The following is a 20093-nucleotide window of genomic DNA, read 5'->3' as shown; positions in this document are numbered from 1 at the left end:
TACTCAGAAGGATCTCACTGTTCTTGTACAAGAAACAGAATAAGCTAACAAGCATGTAAAATAAGCATTCTTGAAAGAAAATAATTTATCTTTATCAGAATGAGATTAAAAAATAAGAGTAACCAAGTCATATTGTATATATGAAGGGCATAAGTGTGATACCGTCTGATGTGTTACTTGCTCTCTTCACCAGAGGAAGGAAAGATGCCCAAGTCTTTGAGGAAGATTTATCAAACTAACCATTAACTTGAGGAGGCTGCCCTGTGAGGAGAGTTTGTTTATATTCTTTAGAGATTGGAAGACCGAGAGGTGACCTCACTAAAACAAACTTCTCTTAAGGGGCTTAAAAGTGTAAAGTCATAAAAGATAAGAGCAGGAATAAACCATTCATCCCATCAAAACATATTCCATGCTACACCATTGAATACGGTTATGGCTGATTTGACTGTGGCCTTGGTACCATTTTCTTCCCTGCCTCCATAACCCTTGACCCCTTTGAAAGTCAAATATCAGTCGAACTCAACCCTGAATATATTCAATGACAATTTCCACTGCTGTCTTTGGGAGAGAATTCCAAAGGTGAATGACCCCCGAAAGAAGAAATTCCACCTCATCTCTGTCTTCATTGAGAGATTTCTTACCTTTAAACTATGCCCTCTATGGGGTAGATGCTAGGAAGATATTTTTCTTAGCTGGAAACTCTGCACTAAAGGATTAGTCAGTATATCTTCATTCAAAGGTTGTGAATCCTAAAAATACTCTATCCCTGAGAACTGCAGATAATCAGCTGTTAAATATATTCAATCCAAAGATTAATAGATGTTTTTGAATAAAAGCAGATATGGGGAAATGTCAGAAAAGCGGTATTGTGGTAGATTGAAATGAATAGCAGCGATGCATTGATGGGCTGATTTCTGCTCTTACTCTTCATGTGCTCTTATGTTCCCTCACAAACTAAGTAGCTCATTTTATAATCAAACTCAACTTGTAACCTTGCCTTAGTGGTAATTCATTTGTGGTTGATTGAGGTGACATTTCGAGAATGCATGTACTCATTATCAGACTTGTCAAATTCCACTCTACATTTATTGATTCCTACCTTTATCATAGAATCCCTACAGAATGGAAATAGGCCATACAGCCTATTGAGTCCACACAAACCCTCCGAGCAGCACTCCATCCTAACCCACTCCCCACCCTATCCCAGTAACACTGCATTCCCATGGCTAATCCATGTAGCCTGCACATCGCTGGACAATATAGGAAATTCAGCATGGACAATCCACTTAATCTGCACATCTTTGGACTGTGTGAAGAAACCAGAGCACCCAGAGGAAACCCATACACGCACAGAGAGGGAGAATGCACAAACTCCACACAGACAGTCATGTGAGGTTGGAATTGAACCTGGGTCCTGGCGCTGTGCAGCAGCAGTTCTAACCAGACAAATATGTATTCTGTTAACCATCAAACCTATCTTAAGCAGATGTTTATATGGGGTACTGTGTACTAGATTTAATAATTGATATATTGACATTGGAAGCAGTTCAAAAGAGATTTTCTAGGCTTATTGCTGAGATGAAGGAGTTTACTGATCAAGAAAGGCTAAACAGGTTACACCTTTATTCACTAGAGTATAGAAGAATAAGAGGCGATCTTATTAAAACGCCAAGATTCTGGGAGGTTCTTGATATGGTAAATGTTGATTCAAAGATCAGGCAGATTTGTGAAATTTTAGGGAGTTGACTTCAGTTCTTCTTTCATACAGTCTCCCGGGGAGGATCAAACATGATCTTATTGAATGGCCTACTCCTGCACTTATCTCTTGCATTCTAATGTTCTTATGCCCTTCTCCAACTCTTTGACAATGTTTAACAAATTTATTTTTAACCTACTCTTGACTCATTAGAATGACTTCCATCTATTTTCTATTCATCACAGATTCAAATAGTTTGACCATCACTGCTTCTTACCATGAAATTTAAACAATGTCCAGCACACTTTATGAGATGCAGTAACAGTTAGAAAACCAGAACTGGTCTCTTTTAAATTTAATCAGCCATTATCCCAGTAAGGGCCTTTTCAATTTATCACCATTTTTTACTTTGTTCTGCTGTCAGTCTCTATCAATTGCTGTGATTTACAATTGTGCTTCAGCATTCTATAGAAGTCTCATTTGTGTAACTTCATCAATTGCCTTCTGAAAGTCATGATTAAATTATGTACACTTGATTGCTTTTGTCCATCATTTTAGTTAATTCCTCAAAGAATTCCAGGAGTTTAGGTGAGAGGGGGAAGATGTAAAAGGGACCTAAAGGACAACATTTTAACACAGAGTGTGGTGCGTGTATGGAATGAGCTGCCAGAGGTGGTGATGGATGTTGGTACAAATCCAACATTTAAAAGGCATCTGGATAGGTATATGAATAGGAAGGGTTTAGAGGGAAATGGGCCAGGTGGTGGCAAATGGGACTAGATTAATTTAGGATAGCTGGTCGGTGTGGATGAGTTGGACCGAAGGGTCTGTTTCCATGTTGTACATCTCTATGACTCTAGTGAGGTGATCTTGACTTTCTGTTAATTGTATATGAATTGTTTGAAACTGTTAGTTTTAACTGTGGCTTCACATGTATTCATTCCTCAAAGAGGAACAAATTGAAATTGTGGTTATTGTGTTAGGAAATGCATGTTTGTAATGTGCAGTATGGTGGCTCAGTGGTTAGCACTGATGCCTCATAGTGCAAGGATCCTGGGTTCAATTCCCACCTTGGGCGACTAGCTGTGTGATGTTTGCACATTCCCCCAATGTCTGTGTATGGGTGCTCTGGTTTCCTCCCACAATCCAAAGATGTGCAAGTTAGGTGAGGGTTTTGTCTCTAACATGAGAAAATAGTTGTAGTTTTGATGCTTCCAATGAGAAGTTAAACCAGACACAAAGAGATGAATCTTACATTTTTGACTGGATGAGACTTGCACTGCATTTTTTGGAGTTCTCACCAAATGCGCTACATTAACTGCCAGTTCCTATGGCATTCCTTGTGTCTAATTTCAATCTGATGTTACCAAGTGCTGTTCCCGGTATACCATCGTAGCTGCAGCTACTGTTAAAATGATGAGGGAAGGTCCATAAATTGAGATGTAATGAATGAAATTCTGAGCTAGTTGAAGAAAACATTGATGACTTCCAGCAAATTGCATTGTTTATAAGGAATTTTCATCCTATTACAAAATGGAACAGACACGCGTTCTTTTAACTGTGCAGTGCTAGGTAGAGCTTGTATTTCAATAATATGTGCTACTAATTGGTTAAAACGTAATCCTGATTAATGAAGTAGTGAGGCTTGATGCAATGTTAGAAAGTACAACTTGTTTTAGATTTGGTGATGATAATGTAATTTGATCATGAAATTAAATAAAAGACCTTGTACCTCAAATGCTACCATGATGTCTAGCATGATGTCTAGCAAGATTCTGAAAGAATGGATTATGGTAGAACAAGGGCTGATTGGTGGTAATCTGAATGATGCTGACACCTGACAGAACGAGTATGTCTATGATGTTTTATTGGTATCATGAAAGAAAACTTAGTCATCTTCATGATGCATGTTGATGATTTCTTACAGGGTCATATTGGAGAATTAGAGAAGTGTGTACTTAATCAAATTAGTGTAGAATTTAGCCATGGGAATCAGACTTGTGAAGCTTGTACATAATAAGCAAAGCAGGTCTGGAATAACTTTAAATTAATAACCATATTTTAAATAAATTGAGTACTGTTTACTGATAATTCCTCCCTTATTAGATGTCTATATATTGTATCAAAATTAATTGCTCTAAAATATTCCAGGCCTACCTTTGTGAAGAAAGTGGAGAAAACTTAATTAGTTGACAGCGCAGCTATTTTGCGATCCTATAGTATCATCCGCCTCATCCCTTTGGTGTCAGTTACCACACCATTTGTAGATGGTGTGGCTTCCTGCTCCACCACTACTCCTGGCTTCTCTTCAGATAGTTCATGCTCTGAGGAGCATTAATTCATTGGAAGCCAGATTTCTGCTCCTGACTCAGAGGGCTGCTGGACATATGATTGCCTGGCAGCTTTGTTGTCCCAGAAGTGACAGGGAATGGTGGCCACTGCTGAGGCAGCAAGGATTTCCAGCATTCTAGGTGCTGAAACCCACAGGACCTGGTAGGTGCAGGCTTTCATTGAAGGGAGAGGAGAGAATGGGAACGGGGTGAGAGCAGAACGGGGGCCATGATGAAAATGATGAAAAGGCCATACAGGGACAAGAAGTCAATGATGGCATATCCATCCCTTTATCTCCTGAGGCTTGAGGACAGGGACTATCTGGAGTTCTCTCACATTGCTGAACATAGAACATAGAACATAGAACAATACAGCACAAAACAGGCCCTTTGGCCCTTGATGTTGCACTGACCTGTGAACTATTCTCATCTCGTCCCCCTAAACTATCCCCAAATCATCCATGTGCTTATCTAAGGATTGTTTAAATCCCCCTAATGTGGCTGAGTTGACTACATTAGCATTCCACACCCGTACCACTCTCTGCGTAAAGACCCTGCCTCTGACATCTGTCTTAAATCTATCACCCCTCAATTTGTACACGCTGATGTCATTATCCTAGGAAAAAGACTTTCACTGGCTACCCTATCTAATCCCCTAATCATCTCGTATGTCTCTATCAAATCCCCTCTTAGCCTTCTTCTTGCCAATGAGAACAGGTTCAAGTCTCTCAGCCTTTCCTCATAAGACCTTCCCTCCAGATCAGGCAACATCCTGGTAAATTTCGTCTGCACCTTTTCCAATGCTTCCACATCCTTCCCGAAATACGGGGATCAGAACTGTACACAATATTCCAAGAGTGGCCGCACCAGCGTTTTGTATAGCTGCAGCATGATATTGCGGTTCCGGAACTCAATCTCTCTACGACTGAAACCTAACACACATATGTCTTCTTAACAGCACTATTCACCTGGGTGGCAACTTTCAGGGATCGATGTACATGGACTCCAAGATCCCATTGCAGATCCACACTATCAAGAATCTTTCCATCAACCCAGTACTCTGACTTCCTGTTATTCTTCCCAAAGTGCATCACCTCACATTTAGCTGCATTGAACTCCATTTGCCACCTCTCAGCCCAATTCTGCAGTTTATCCAAGTCCCCCTGCAACCTGTAACATTCTTCCACACTGTCCACTACTCCACCGACTTTAGTGTCATCTGCAAATTTACTAATCCATCCACCTATGCCTGCGTCTAAGTCATTTATAAAAATGACAAACAGCAGTGGTCCCAAAACAGATCCTTTGGCACACCACTAGTAATTGGACTCCAGGTTGAATATTTTCCATCAGCCACCACTTGCTGCCTTCTTCCAGAAAGCCAGTTTCTAATCCAAACTGCTAAATCACTCAATTCCATGCCTCTGCATTTTCTCCAACAGCCTACCATGTGGAACCTTATCAAAGGCTTTACTGAAGTCCATGTATACCACATCAACTGCCCTACCCTCATCTATATGCTTGGTCACCTTCTCAAAAAACTCAGTGAGGTTGACCTGCCATGTTGACTATCTGAAATCAAATTGTTGCTTGATAGATGATCACAAATCTTATCTCTTATAATCCTTTCCAAAACCTTTCCTACAACAGAAGTAAGGCTCACTGGTCTATAATTACCTGGGTCACCTCTACTGCCCTTCTTGAACAAGGGCACAGCATTTGCAATCCTCCAGTCCTCTGGTACCAAACCTGTAGACAATGATGACTCAAATATCAAAGCCAAAGGCTCTGCTATCTCGTCCCTAGCTTCCCAGAGAATCCTTGGATAAATCCCATCTGGCCCAGGGGACTTGTCTACTTTTACTCCTTCTAGAATTGATAACACCTGTTTGCAACTAACCTCGATCCTTTCTAGTCTAAAATCTCGTACCTCATTCTTCTCCTCTACAATATTCTCCTTTTCCTGAGTGAAAACCGATGAGAAATGTTCGTTTAACATCCTTCCGATCTCCACAGGGTCCACACTCCAATGGGCTGAGAAATTGAAGCTAGTTGGGAGGCTGCCCTTTTAGTGGTGAATAATTCCATCAAATTTTGCCCTATGTCTACCACTGATATTACTAAAAAAAACTTCAAATCCTTTTTTGATTTTATAATTACTTTCTTATTTATTCATTGAAGATGCAATCCCTTTGAAGGCTGTATCACTACAGTTTAAGACAAAGTACAATCATATTCTTAGAGTTTAGTGTATTGACACTAATCAATAAATGAATTGTAATCAGGGACTGTGGTGAATGCCTACAAACAGAAAAAAAAACACTAAAGGCTATTCACCAGCTTTGAGAGTACATTAGTTCTCATACTGAATTAATTGAGGACTGTAAATAAAGACATTAATAAATTAACAGTTTAATGATTCTCAAGGTACTCTAACAGTCCAAAGATGATGGATTGGCCAAGCTAAACTGCTCATACTGTCCAGGGATGTGTAGATTAGATGGATTAGCCATGGGGAATGCAGGGTTACAGGGATTGGGTAGTGGGGGATGAGTCTGATTGGGATGCTGTTCAGAGGATCAGTCTAGACTTGTTGGGCTCAAAGTCCTGTTTCCATACTGTAGGGGTTCTATTTCATGGATGCTGTATTTGCCGTTTTCTCTCACTGATTCTGGCAAAGAATTAATTTGAACATCGAAGATTTCAATTGGGCAAACTTGAACTTCTTACTCTCTTATTTTTCCATCTTAGGATTTTTTAAATGGATTCTAGACTCATCTTCTAGCTTTTTGATATATGCCCAGCTAGTTCACTTGATATTAATTTTTGCATATATTGATAGTTTGTTAGGAAAATAGACAATAATGGTCAGGAATAAATAAAGTTATGATTTTATCCTGAGTTGTTTTGACTTCCTATATGGTTCAAATGGAGAATTCCTGATGAAGGGCTTTTGCCTGAAACGCCGATTTTCCTGCTCCTCGGATGCTGCCTGACCTGCTCTGCTTTTCCGATCTTGACTCTGTACTACTGTTTGTTGAGTGTCTGTACAGTGCATGGGTCTGTGGGTAATGCTGTTTCCCATTAAAAGGCCTCACATCAGTGGGCCCTGCAAACTCCTTCAGGTTGAATCACTCACCCCACCTATTCCAGGTATGGTCACAGTCATTTTCTTTCCCATTATGTATTTTCTGTGTCCAGTATGGTTAATGTCAACAGTGAATGTACAACAATGGTCAATACCAAAAGCAACAATCACCAACAATACCTGACAGCTACCTCATGTGCAGCACCTGTTGCAGAACCTGCCTGTCATGGGTTGATCTCTTTGGCCATCAACAAAGTGCATGATATGAAATTATCAATGCTGAAGAAACTCCATATTGGATTTGAAACATTAACTCTGTTTCTCTCTTCACAGATGCCATCAGACCAGCTGAATTTCTCTAGAACTTTTTGTTTTTATGCCGTATGAAATGAGTCAGTCTCCAATATCTTGCAACATGTCCATCACCTCAAGTAGATGCAAGGATGCACTTCAGCATTTTGTTTGAATTTTGTGAATTTTATTTCTTTATTTTCTACTTAAAGCTAAGACGGTCTGCAATGTGTAACTTTTAACCTTACTTTGTATGTTTCATGCTATACTACAATTACTGCAATGTTTAATATTTTAACTTTGTTCTCTCTTTCTACCTTGTTCTTATGATTCTGTACCAAGTTACATGTGGTCTCCTGTGTGGGCGACAATGCACACTTTCATTGCACTCCTGTACTTTTGTACCTGAGTAACGTGATAATAAAATCAAATTGATCAATCAATCAATTAAAATGTGTAGCTAAAGTGAGTTCAGTTAATGGCTGTTAACAACAACTTTCAAATATGGCCTGAAACCTGGAACAGCAAACAATACTGGTCCAGAGCATAGGACCACAGAATAGGATGGGACTTGAATATGGTGAAGTTAAAGTGCTAAGTTGCATTTTGATGCAGAGGGGAAAGGTGCCATGACTTTTTTTTTAAAACAGCTCCAGAACCTGGTAAATTTTCCAAGTTTAATTAGGCGACCAAAACATGTTGACATTCTGTACATGAGTAATCATTTAAAATGGTAATGGAGAGATTTTAAGCATTGCAATACATTTGTTGCTTAGCTAGTTAAGCTATTTGCTATAATTAGAGATAATAATTGACTGATATTTCTACTTTTAAAACCCAATTAGTTAAAATAAACAATAATGATAGCTGGGTAGGGTGATGTTCCTCAGCTGTAGTATATGGACACTGCTGGATATGATTGTGATTCACCGCAACCACATCAGCAGTAAGCACAGCTTGAAGGACCAAGCTGTTAAGTTATAGTCCAAGCTTCAAACACGATGATACATCAGGAAAGGGGAAATGTTGTTCCAGAAGACAATCACACCTTAGTCTAACATTTTCAGATTTAGTCTGTGGTCAGGGACTCCGAGGTGTTTTTTTGAAAATTAATTTCCATAATGTGGTCATAGCTTGTCAGAGCAGTATTTATTGGCCATCCATAATTACAGTTAAGAGTCAACCACAAAGCTGTGGGCTGGAGGCGCCAGGTGGCAGGCTTCTTATCTAAAGGACATGGATTTTTCCAAAAATCGATAATGGTTTTGTAAGACTCTAAATTCCATATATTTCATTGGATTCAAATTCCACCATCTGCAGGATTCAAACCCGTGTACCTAGAACATTACCTGGGTAATTAATAGTCTGGTGGTAATGTGATAATGATAATTAGTGCTAGTTTCTGATTTCTCCCCACAGGTGCTGCCAGACCTGCTGAGTTTTTCTAGCAACTTCTGTTTTTGTTTCTGATTTCCAGCATCTGCAGATCTTTTGGCTTATTTGTTTATTCTTCTAATACCCTCTTGAATGCAACCACACAGTGCATTCCAGACCCTAACTACTCATTATGTGAAATAGATATTTTTCATGCCACATTTTCTTCTTTTACAGATTACCTTATATCTGTGCTCTCTTATTCTTTTATGAATGGGAACATGGTGAGACATTGCAGCATGCTGCTGTGCAGAGGGACCTGGGTGTCCTTGTGCATGGATCACAAAAAGTTGTTTTGTAGTTGCAGCAGGTAATTAAGAAGGCAAATGGAATACTCTCCTTCGTTGTTAGAGGGGTGGAGTTTAAAAATAGGGAGGTTATGCTGCAGCTGTATAGGGTGCTGATGAGGCTACACCTGGAGCACTGTGTACAGTTATGGCCTCCTTACGTGAGAAAGGATGTACTGGCTCTGGAGGGGGTGCAGAGAAGGTTCAGCAGATTGATTCCAGAATTGAAAGAGTTGGCTTATGAGGAGAGATGGAGCAGACTGGGACTATACTCATTGCAAGTTAGAAGAATGAGAGGAGATCTTATAGAAATATAATAAATTATGAAGGGAATAAGATAGGAGTAAGGAGGTTGTTTCCACTGGTGGGTGAAACTAGAACTAGGGGTCATAGCCTCAAAGTAAGGGGGAGCAGATTGAGTTGAGGAGGAACTTCTTCATCCAAAGGGTTGTGAATCTATGGAATTCATTGCCTAGTGAAGCTGTCGAGACTACCTCGTTGTTTTTAAGGAAGGATAGATAGATTTTTGAATAGTAAAGGAATTAAGAGTTATGGTAAGCGGGTGGGTAAGTGGAGCTGAGTCCATGAAAAGTATAGCCATGATCTTATTGAATGGCGGAACAGGTCCGATGGGCCAGATGGCCTATTTCTGTTCCTAGTTCTTATGTTCTTAAGTTCTTATGTACTCACTCTGCTCTCTCCAGCTCTTTCATGATTTTGAACAGATCGACCAGATCTCAGCTTAGCCTACTCTTGTCCAAGGAAAACAGTCCATACTTCTCAAAAGTATCTTTATAACTGAAGCCTTTTTTTGTCAACTTCTTCTGCACTCCCTCTAGTACATTCACATCCTTTCTAAAGTTTGTGGTCTAGAACTCTGCACAGCACTCCGCTGAGATCTAACTAGTGTCTCATATTTGTTCAGCATAACCTCCTTGCCACTTTACTCTACACTCCTATTAATTATTAATAAAGCTTGGGATGCAGTAAGCTCTAGTGACTTCTCACTCTACCTGTTCTGCTTAGAAGATATATCTTGGTTCTCTCCACTCCTGTATACCCTTTAGAATAGTACCCTTTATTATATACAGTATCTCCATACACCTACTAAAAGGTTTCTTAGACTTCTCCACATTCAATTTCATCTGCCACCTGTCTGTCTACTTCACCAACTTATCAATGTCCTTTTGGAGTTTTACATGTCCTCCTTACAGTTACCAATTTTCTCAGTTTCTTTTATCGCTTGCAAGTATCCCCTTCATACCAAGGTCTAAGTCATTAACATGTATCAGAAGAAGCAAAGATCCCTCAAGGTGATCACTGGGGAGCTTCACTAAAATTACTCCTTCAACCCCGAAATATATCCTTAACTATCACTCACTGTTTCCTCTCTCTCAGCCAATTTGTATCCATGTTGATACTGTTCTGTTTGTTCCATGAGATATTTTTCTCACAACTCTTTTTGTGTAACTATATTGATTTGCCTTTTGGAAATCAATGTACACCACATCAACAGTATTACTCATTTTGCACTACTGATGAACTTTGCACCTTTGTAGAGGAATCACAAAATGTTGGCATGCAGGTGATTGCAAGTAATTAGGGATGGAAATGGAATGTTGACCTTTATTACAGTGGTTTAGGATAGGATAGGATGGGATGCTGTGCTGGGTGGAAAATAAAATACAATTGTTTTGTTACTACGGTACAGAACATTGGCAAAATCATACCTGAGGCATTGTGTACATTTTTTGGGTGTCCTTACCTAATAAGGGATATACTTACACTGGAAGCAGATCACAGAAGGGAGAAATGAAGCAATGTTGAGCTGGTTGGACCTATAATCATTTGAGTTGAGGAGATTGTGTGGTGATCTTATTTATATATTAAAGATTTTGAAACAGCTTCATAGGGAAGCTGTGGGAGGATGTTTTCTCTCACAGAGGAGTCAAGAGCTAGGGTGCACAGCTTAAAAGTAAGGGTTCTCTCATCCAAGACTAAGATGAGGAGGAAATTCCTCTCTCTGTGGGTGGTTAGTTTTTACAATTCCTTTCTACAAACAGAAATAAAGAGGGTAATGGAGATAGGTCAGAGAAAGGAATAAAGTGCAGCATAAGATCAGTCGTATCATATAGGATTATGCAGCAGACTTGATGGGCTGAATGACAAAAAGCTGCTCATATTTCTTATGATCTAATAAATAGTAGCCCATTCTGACCTTACGTGGCAGAATTTAAAACGTATGTTTTGAATTATACTAAACTAAATTCGTAACCACAATTAATCGCTGTAATGTATATGCTTTCATATATTATCAAAATAAAGCCAAATAATTTGTAAAATAATTTGAAAGTAATACTACATTTCCAGAGATTAGTTTACCTGTTGCATGCAGGACGGAAAAGTTGGTTTGAACTTTCTGACAAGCGCATGGTGTTTTGCTGCAGGGACAGGATCGATTGGTTGCCAGGGATGTTGTTTCCTCCTTTACAACATTTTCTGTGGGCCTCTGCCCATCGCCATATAAGAATGCTGGGATTGAAAACAAAAACAGAATATCCAAATGTTTATTCACAATTTATTTATTTATCTTACACAGCTGTTGGGATATTTTGTCATTTTTCAGCCATCCGATGTGACTGAACTCAAACAGAATCAATGGGGGAGAGGGAGAAGGTATCCCAGACAACCTCAATCTTGTCATCACCTGATGTCATCACACATACACACACAAATTCGACTGCCATAACCTTTGATTTCCTTGTCTAACAAAAATGTATCAACCTCTACCTTAAATATACAGGCAGTCACTGGGTTGCACCAAGTTCCATTCTGGAGGCAGTTCACAGATCAATTTATACACAGGTCAGTTCATAATGCAGGACAATATAAACAATATAAACATATTTGTAAGTATGTGTAATGTTCTATGTCAAATTTTTAAAATTATACCCTGGGTGGTGTTGTGTTCATAAGTATGAGCATTTGCAAGTTGGACATTCATTATTTGGGAACCCCCATATCCAATTATTCACTTCCACTGCCTTCTGAGGCAGAGTTTGAAAATTGCACAATCCTCTGAGGAATAAAAATAATTCTCCTCATCGCTGTCTCAAAAGGTCAACCCCTAATTTTTATACAGTGCCCCCTAGTTCTGGACTCAATGACTAAATGGAAGATCCTTGCCACATCCACCTTTTCAGGACATTCAGAATATATTAACTCTCACTATTCTAAACTCCAGTGGAAACCAGCATAGTCTGTACCTTTCTTTGAGAGTCATAGAGTGATAGACTCATACAGTACATCTCCTAAGGCAAAAGTGAGGACTGCAGATGTTGGAAACCAACATTAGATTAGAGTGGTGCTGGAAAAGCACAGCAGGTCAGGCAGCATCCGAGAAGCAAAAGCCCTTCATCAGGAATGGAGGGCTCATTGTCTCAGCATGCTCCTGCCCCACTGAACTCATCTCCACCTACCTTGATACTGTCCTATCCCCACTGCTCCAGGAAGTCCCCACATACATTCGAGACACCACCCATGCCGTCCATCTCCTCCAAGACTTCGGTTCCCCCAGTCCCCAACACCTCATCTTCACCATGGACATCCAGTCCCTCTACACTCCATCCTCCAAGATCAGGGCCTCCAAGCCCTCCGTTTCTTCCTCTCCCGACGTCCCCAACAATACCCTTCCACTGACACTCTCATTTGTTTGGCTGAACTGGTCTTCACCCGCAACAATTTCTCCTTCGAATCCTCCCACTCCCTCCAGACCAAAGGGGTAGCCATGGACACCCATATGGGCCCCAGCTATGCCTGTCTCTTTGTCAGCTACGTAGAACAGTCCATCTTCCATAGTTACACCAGCACCAGTCCCCACCTTTTGCTCCACTACAATGATGACTGCATTGGCGCCACCTCGTGCTCCCATGAGGAGGTTGAGTAGTTCATCAGCTTCACCAACACATTCCGCCCCAACCTTAAATTCACCTGGACCATCTCTGACACCTCCCTCCCCTTCCTGGACCTCTCCATCTCCATTAATGACAACCGACTTGACACCGATATTTTTTACAAACCCACCGACTCCCACAGCTACCTGGATTCCACCTCTTCCCGCTATACATCTCCTAAGACAATCCACTATTTCCTGGCATCAACCTAGTATGCCTGCTCTGGATAGCATCCAATATATTTAGATCCTTTCTTAAGTAAGAAAACCAAAATTGAACATAATATGAGAGATATAGTCTCTTCGATCCACTGTAAAATTAATTACGATATAAGTTTTATGTTCAATCCATTTCATAATAACATCCCATTAACCTTCTTAATTATGTGTAACTTGTGCATTTTCAAGTGGGAGACACTGATCAGGAGTGAGAAACCAGATTGAATTTGTTTCCCTTCCTTAACCTATCTTTTATAATGGTCTCATCCTCAATGAGATCAGTTATTTCAGCTCAGAGCCTGCATTAATCCTCGAAACATCCTAATTCATAAGATATTTTTTACTTATAAGCTACTGATATTCCTATAATCTATAAAAGGAAACAGAATTTGGTGTAAAATATATAAGATTCCCTAATAAGGCCCATTTCAGAACAAATCCAAGTGTTGGATGACCTTTTTTTTTAGATTACATTACAGTGTAGAAACAGGCCCTTCGGCCCAACAAGTCCACACCGACCCGCCGAAGCGAAACCCACCCATACCCCTACATTTACCCCTTACCTAACACTACGGGCAATTTAGCATGGCCAATTCACCTGACCCTGCACATCTTTTGGACTGTGGGAGGAAACCGGAGCACCCGGAGGAAACCCACGCAGACACGGGGAGAACGTGCAAACTCCACACAGTCAGTCGCCTGAGGCGGGAATTGAACCCGGGTCTCAGGCGCTGTGAGGCAGCAGTGCTAACCACTGTGCCACCGTGCCGCCCTGTACAATGAACCATGAATGTTTGTTGAGATAATGATATTGTTATACATAATATTCATTGACAGTGTGTGATCAGGCCAGAATATGACATTGTAACAGGTGATACTATTACAGAACAGAGTTAAAAGCTCAGTGTTGCACATCATAACCCATATTCATGGAGACAGAAGGTTGTGATGTAAATATTTATCCATTAAGCACAAATACCAAGTGTTATAGTCAATTGTGACATCAAATTCACTACAATCCAAAACTTGTTTTGCAAATTTTCTCCTAACAATTCTTTTAAAAAGTTTATATTACAAACAATTTGAAAATCATTGTTCTTAATTTACTGTCTTATGATTATTAGTGGAGTTTGAATCAGAGAAGATTGCAACTTAGCAGAAAACTATTCAACCCATTATGTCCGTCATGGTGATAAGTTAAAGGCATCTCTAACTTATTCCATCATGCTGTTCTTTTGCTGTGGGCCATGGATCTTCCTCTGAATCAAATATTTGATTAATTTCTTCTTAAACGATGTTATGGTACCTATCTCAACAATTATCCTAAAGTAAAATATTTCATGCTGGCAAATAGTTTTATGAGAGGAAATTCTTTTTAAAGTCTCTCCTCATTATCTTAGTGACAATTTTAAATTGATAATAGCTAAAGGTTATTTCCTGTATTTCACTTTCAAGTCTTTTATAATTTAAACATCTTCCCACTACTAAACCTCCTCTTAAACATTTCTATTTGAATGCAAGTTGCCCTAGATTCTCAAATCTCTCAGATGAAGTCAGAATTTGACATTCTAACAAATGATAGGACTGCCGATTAAAATTATCTTGGTTATATTTATGCAATTGAAGCCAAGACCCTCTAAGTTGTGCTATTTCTTACAAATGTGGCAGTAGGATGTAAGCAGTTGCAGACTAGATATATTTTCATAGCTTGTTTGTTTTGGGAAATATAACTGTAGGATGTTTGCCTTTCTTTTTCCTGTATGCAAATGGTATATTTTTACTTCATGCAAGTGGAAAACAGAATTTGTGCAATTTTTATTTCTTCATAATCCTACTGTCAGCGTATTTAGGTAAAACATTATACAGCATTCCGGAAAAGGGATGAGAGAGTGTTGATTTAAATTAATTTGCAAAAGGAGTAAATTTGATGTGAGAAAAGTAATTTTTTCACTCATTGAGTAGTTCCAATGTGAAATAAACTGCCTGGAAACATGGTGGAGGCAGGTTAAATTGAAACATTCAAGAAGGCATTGGTCAACTATTTGATCAAAATAAGGTGCAAGGATGTGGGGAGAAAGCAGAGTGCCTGGCATTGGATAAATATGTTCATTTGAATAGCTAGTCAAACATGACCTGTCAAAGAGCCTCTTGCACAGGATGACTTCTGATTCTGTGAACATGTGGTCAGCTGATGTTCAACTTATGTTTTGCACTTAGTGCAGTGATGCTGCTGTGTGTGTGTTTAGCGGTAATAATCGTGTAACAATTCAGCTATATAGGAGAAACATGATAGACAAACATATGATACATCAGTGACTGCAGGGTTTTTATTGGATTGGATATTGGTATCGTGGCATTTTTGCTTGGGATAGTAGTTCCATTGTCAGTTATGGAGATTAGGTTGTAGTAATATAACAAAATGTTCAATGGAACTATGCTGATGTATTAGTTCAGTATAAGTTAGTGACTACCTAAAATTGTACTGTTGGGTTTTTTTTTGCAATTTACTGACAGTGATTCATGTTAAGATAATAGTTGCCTACAGGTTTGCATATGCACAGCTTACTGTTTGAGTAACATCTATCTGACTAGAGAACTGGTAATACACCAGCATCTGGAAGAGGAGCATTTGTATACAGATGTGACTAGATGCATTCACAATGGTGATGCATCTGGGTAGGCTATTCAAAGTGTAGGGCCAATCCATTAACGTTTAGGGAGAAGAAAATTGGAAATAACCTTAGTTGACATCACAATTCTGTACAGAATCTCTTTTCACAGGACTAACTTGAGACATCTCACAGAGCTAGTTACCTTGTTTAATATTGCTGACTGCTAGCTCAGATGAAACTGCCTAATGGATATGGGCCAAATGCTGGCAAATGGACTAGGTCAGATTGGGATGTCTAGTCAGCTTGGATGAGTTGACTGAAGGCTCTGTTTCTGTGCTGTATGACTCTATGACTTCATGACTCTATTATTGCATTGAATAGTAGGTCTGATTCGATGGGCTGAAAGACTTCTTCTTGTCCTTGTGCTCCTATGTTCCTTATACAACTGTCTTGATTTTATGTGCAAAGCTAAAATTAATGTAAAAGTAAAATGAGAAATATGAAATTTAAAAAAAATTATCCCTTCTGATGAAGCATGCTGAAATAATGTAAATAATTGCCTAATTTAACTTTTTTATTGTCTGTGTTATTTAGAAAGGATCATTGTGTTTTATATGTTTACAACCAATCAGCCTGATACCTTAAAGTTGAAACAGTAGTAACACCCATCGCCTTTAAGTTGAACTTTTATATTGGTGACAAATGAAATGGTGGAGACGGGTTAAATCGAAATATTTAAGAAAGCTGTGTACTACTATTTCGGTAGGAATATTATGAAAGGATATCGGGAAAAAGGAGGAGGCTGGCATTGGATAATGATGCTCAGTTGAAGAGCCAGTGCAGACACGATGGGTCTAATATCTTCCTTCTGAACCATAACACTTCTGTAATTCTGTGAACATGAGGTGGCTGATGAACAATTTATGTGTTTAGTGCAGTGATGCACTATAATTCCTTCTCTAACCTTAAATACGTTTTGTAGCACAGCAAATATTCCATGCAATGCTGAAACATTTTGAACTTCTTGATTTTGGTTTGGTTGGTTTTGAACATAAGCTTTGACAATGATGCCTTTGAATTGTGTTCATTTCACAGAATGACTTGTGACATTCCAAAAGTAACTGCTTTTTTGAAACTAATAGAACATCAAAAATTTTGAATGTCAAATATAAAGGTGGATTGCTAGAAAATTCGTTTTGTTGCACTGCTGCTCAGTCTGTTTGAATATTTGCATTGAATATGATAACTTGAATTTGGAGGTGGATATTCTGTTGCCCGGAACCCAGCTATTGGTATATTATGTTTCATCACCTCCTTTGTCAGTTCTCGAAGAAGCAGCTCCCGAGGTTCACTATTTGTGTTGTAAAACCAACCAATTTGCTGCAATCATGGTGCTCAAAGACAATGCAGCACCGAAGCAACGTGAGAAATTATCGGACTGGTGCATCTAAAGGCAACTCTAAACGAATATTCAACTTCCAAGACCGTGAATTGATCTTTTACTTTTGTTTTGATACTGACAAAGTTTGCCTTGAACCAGAAGAAGCTAATGGTCAGACTGTTTGATACTTTGAAATCAGTGAGGAGGTTAATGTGTGGGTGGAGAGGGCAGGAGAGCTCAGTGAATCAGGTCACTTCAACCGCACTAACTTAGGCTGGCAGCCCTCGCAACTCCAACCAATCAGTATCTCCGCCATGTTCGCGGCAGTCATTTTTTAAAACATATAAATCATGCATTCAATAAAATGAAGGAAGAGGTCGGTTAAGTTGATCCTAACTTGCGAGCCGATGAAAACCCTGACAACACTCACCACAGAGCTTAGTTCCGATACCGCCAGTGAACTTCTGAGCTATCTGACACCAGGCTGGGGCTGTGAAACAGAAAGTATTGGAAATATATTACATTCTATTTTTAATTTTAGTCGACCTTTTGCCTCGATTTCGAGGCAGAAGACTTGTTACTTCAGTTTGGTCTGAATCAGTTACAGACAAGCGAATGTGAGGAGGGCGCCCTGTCAGCAAGAGTCAATATTGTTGTGGATATTCCCGCGGAAAAATAAAACGCATATTGGCACTCGTCTGTGAACAACAGCAGGAGTTCATGGCGTGGTCAATGAGACGGCGACGTCTGTGCTGTTTTAGGGCGTTTGACTTGGATATATGATGGACCAAATCTGTGGCACCCTTTGGATAACAATCACTTTAAAAACAATGAATCAAAGCAAAATCTCTCATATGTTGAATTGTTTTTAAAGTTTTGAGTGTCTAATCCGATCATTTTGTTCAATTTCCCTCTACTATGTAGCGCTGTACATGTATGATTACAATAGACAGGCTTCCTTACGATATTATCGGGCAACAGTTCAGTAAAGCTTCTGAAATTTGATTTTTTTTAAAGCTGCGATAATTCTGCCTTGGAGGTTTTAGCTGAAGATGACGAATATCCAGTACGTCAGTTTCAGGAAATGTATACAAAATCAAAACAAGCCTGTTTTAATCAAAAAGAACTTCCTATTGTGGAAGTAAATTTTTAGTTTTAGATTCCACTGGTATTTAAATCGCTGTATCCTTTGGATCATTTCACCTACAAAGTGAATCACTAGCTTTAATCGGCAAACAACCCAAACCCATTAAGTTGCTGTCACTGAACCGTAAACAGAACAGATGCATTTGAAAGAAAACTACTCAATAAAATTCAACGTGCATTTAATTACTTCGAAATCAAATTCCCAAGAGAATATCCACTTTGTCCTGTCATCCAGGAGACAATAGCTTTCAAACCGATCGGTGCTTTGAGGTTTTCCATTTCTTGAACTCATTCCCCCTCCCCTCCCTTCCCTGCCTCCCCGCCTCCTTTAACATCTTACACGTGTTGCCTTTCATTTACCTGCAGTCGAATTGTCTCCGGCGCCGGACCGCTGTGCCGACTCGTTCGAGAAGAACCCGAGAGATGCCATTTCCACGCTGGGTTGATTCGAGAGGATGGAGCTGCTGGAGACGTGGCGGCGCTTCTCATCCGGAGCTCAGAGCCACGTCCAAGCAGGAGGGAGCAGTCCTGGACCTGGTGCAGAACCTCTCGGAAAGGAGCTGACCCGGACCTAGTGCTGAATCTCTCCGGCTCACGCCAGCACCTGTAGGGAGGGAGCTGTCCGGGATGTAGTGCTGAATCTCTCGTGTCCGCACACGAGTTCCAGTGTGGAGGGAGCTGTCCGGGAGGTAGTGCTGAACCTCTCCCTCGCACAAGCTCCTGTAAGGAGGAAACTGTCTGAGACCTGGTGCTGAACCTCTCTCTCACACACAGCGCGGGACGGTGCTGCTTCTCCCAGACACCAACTAACAAGATTGGGGGAGGGGGAAGGGGAGGAGGAGGAAGGGAGCTCACTGGTTGAGGCTTGCTCACACTCCGTCAGATATTCCTCGGGAAAAGGCTCCAGGGTTTCCTTTTCCTTTCCCAAAGCGCCGATCAATCTCGATCTGATCTACTTTGCATCGAAATCTGGCGCTTTGGGCATCTGCGTCACTTTGGCGCGCAAAAAGACAAGAGGCAGAGACAGAGAAAGGCGGGACAGTACGGTAGACTGCTTCAGGAATATAGTCAGAGCTGAAACACAAACTTTCTTTCCATGGAAAGGTTTGGGGAGGGGAGGGAGTGGGGTTGGGGGGGGGGTCTTTTCAATGTTTTGACGTAATCTGGGTCTGAATGAGTCAGACCGTCACTCTTTCAGTCAATGTGAAGAGACGTGGTCGCCGGAGCATGTGGTGCGGGCAGGAGTCACGAGTCCGTCGTGGATGACAGCACTGGCATTCACCCCACCCCCCACCACCACCACCCTCCACCGTGGCGAGACTTCACTCCCTCTCTCCCCGCCTCTGTCTCCTGCTGTGCAAGCTCACGTCAGTCACCGCTCTCACTGCTGGAGAGCAAGAGGGAGAGAGAGAGAGAGAGAGCTTACAGACAGAGACCCCATGTACACCAGCCTCCAGTGACAGGCAACGCTTTCCACACGACGCTTGCTGCAAGTGGGCGACATGCTCTGTCATTGTAATTACAGCCTGTATGAAAAATCTCAACGTGTGCTCCTTGTTCGTGATCTGGTATTGTGCACCAAAAATAACAATAGAAACACGACTTTATCCATTTTTATGATTGGCGTTTCTTTTAAAACAAAATCGTCCAGTGGCGT

The 20093-nt window shown here is 40.4% G+C and overlaps 1 protein-coding gene across 1 annotated transcript in view; it reads right to left on the bottom strand.

Moving 5' to 3' along the window:
• gad2 (glutamate decarboxylase 2) overlaps nucleotides 1-19723 on the bottom strand; it is a 139973-nt gene extending 120250 nt beyond the window's left edge. The window contains exons 1-3 of the mRNA XM_043690485.1: nucleotides 18797-19723; nucleotides 17721-17780; nucleotides 11509-11658 (exon numbers count right to left, since the gene is read on the bottom strand). Of these exons, the coding sequence (XP_043546420.1) occupies nucleotides 11509-11658; nucleotides 17721-17780; nucleotides 18797-18866 (280 nt within the window). The 5' untranslated portion in view covers nucleotides 18867-19723. The remainder of the gene's footprint in view (nucleotides 1-11508; nucleotides 11659-17720; nucleotides 17781-18796) is intronic.
• Between the last annotated feature and the right edge of the window lie 370 nt (nucleotides 19724-20093).

Source organism: Chiloscyllium plagiosum, chromosome 5 (genome assembly GCF_004010195.1).
Source record: "Chiloscyllium plagiosum isolate BGI_BamShark_2017 chromosome 5, ASM401019v2, whole genome shotgun sequence".
NCBI lineage: Eukaryota > Metazoa > Chordata > Chondrichthyes > Orectolobiformes > Hemiscylliidae > Chiloscyllium > Chiloscyllium plagiosum.
This window is presented reverse-complemented; position numbering and strand designations above follow the sequence as displayed.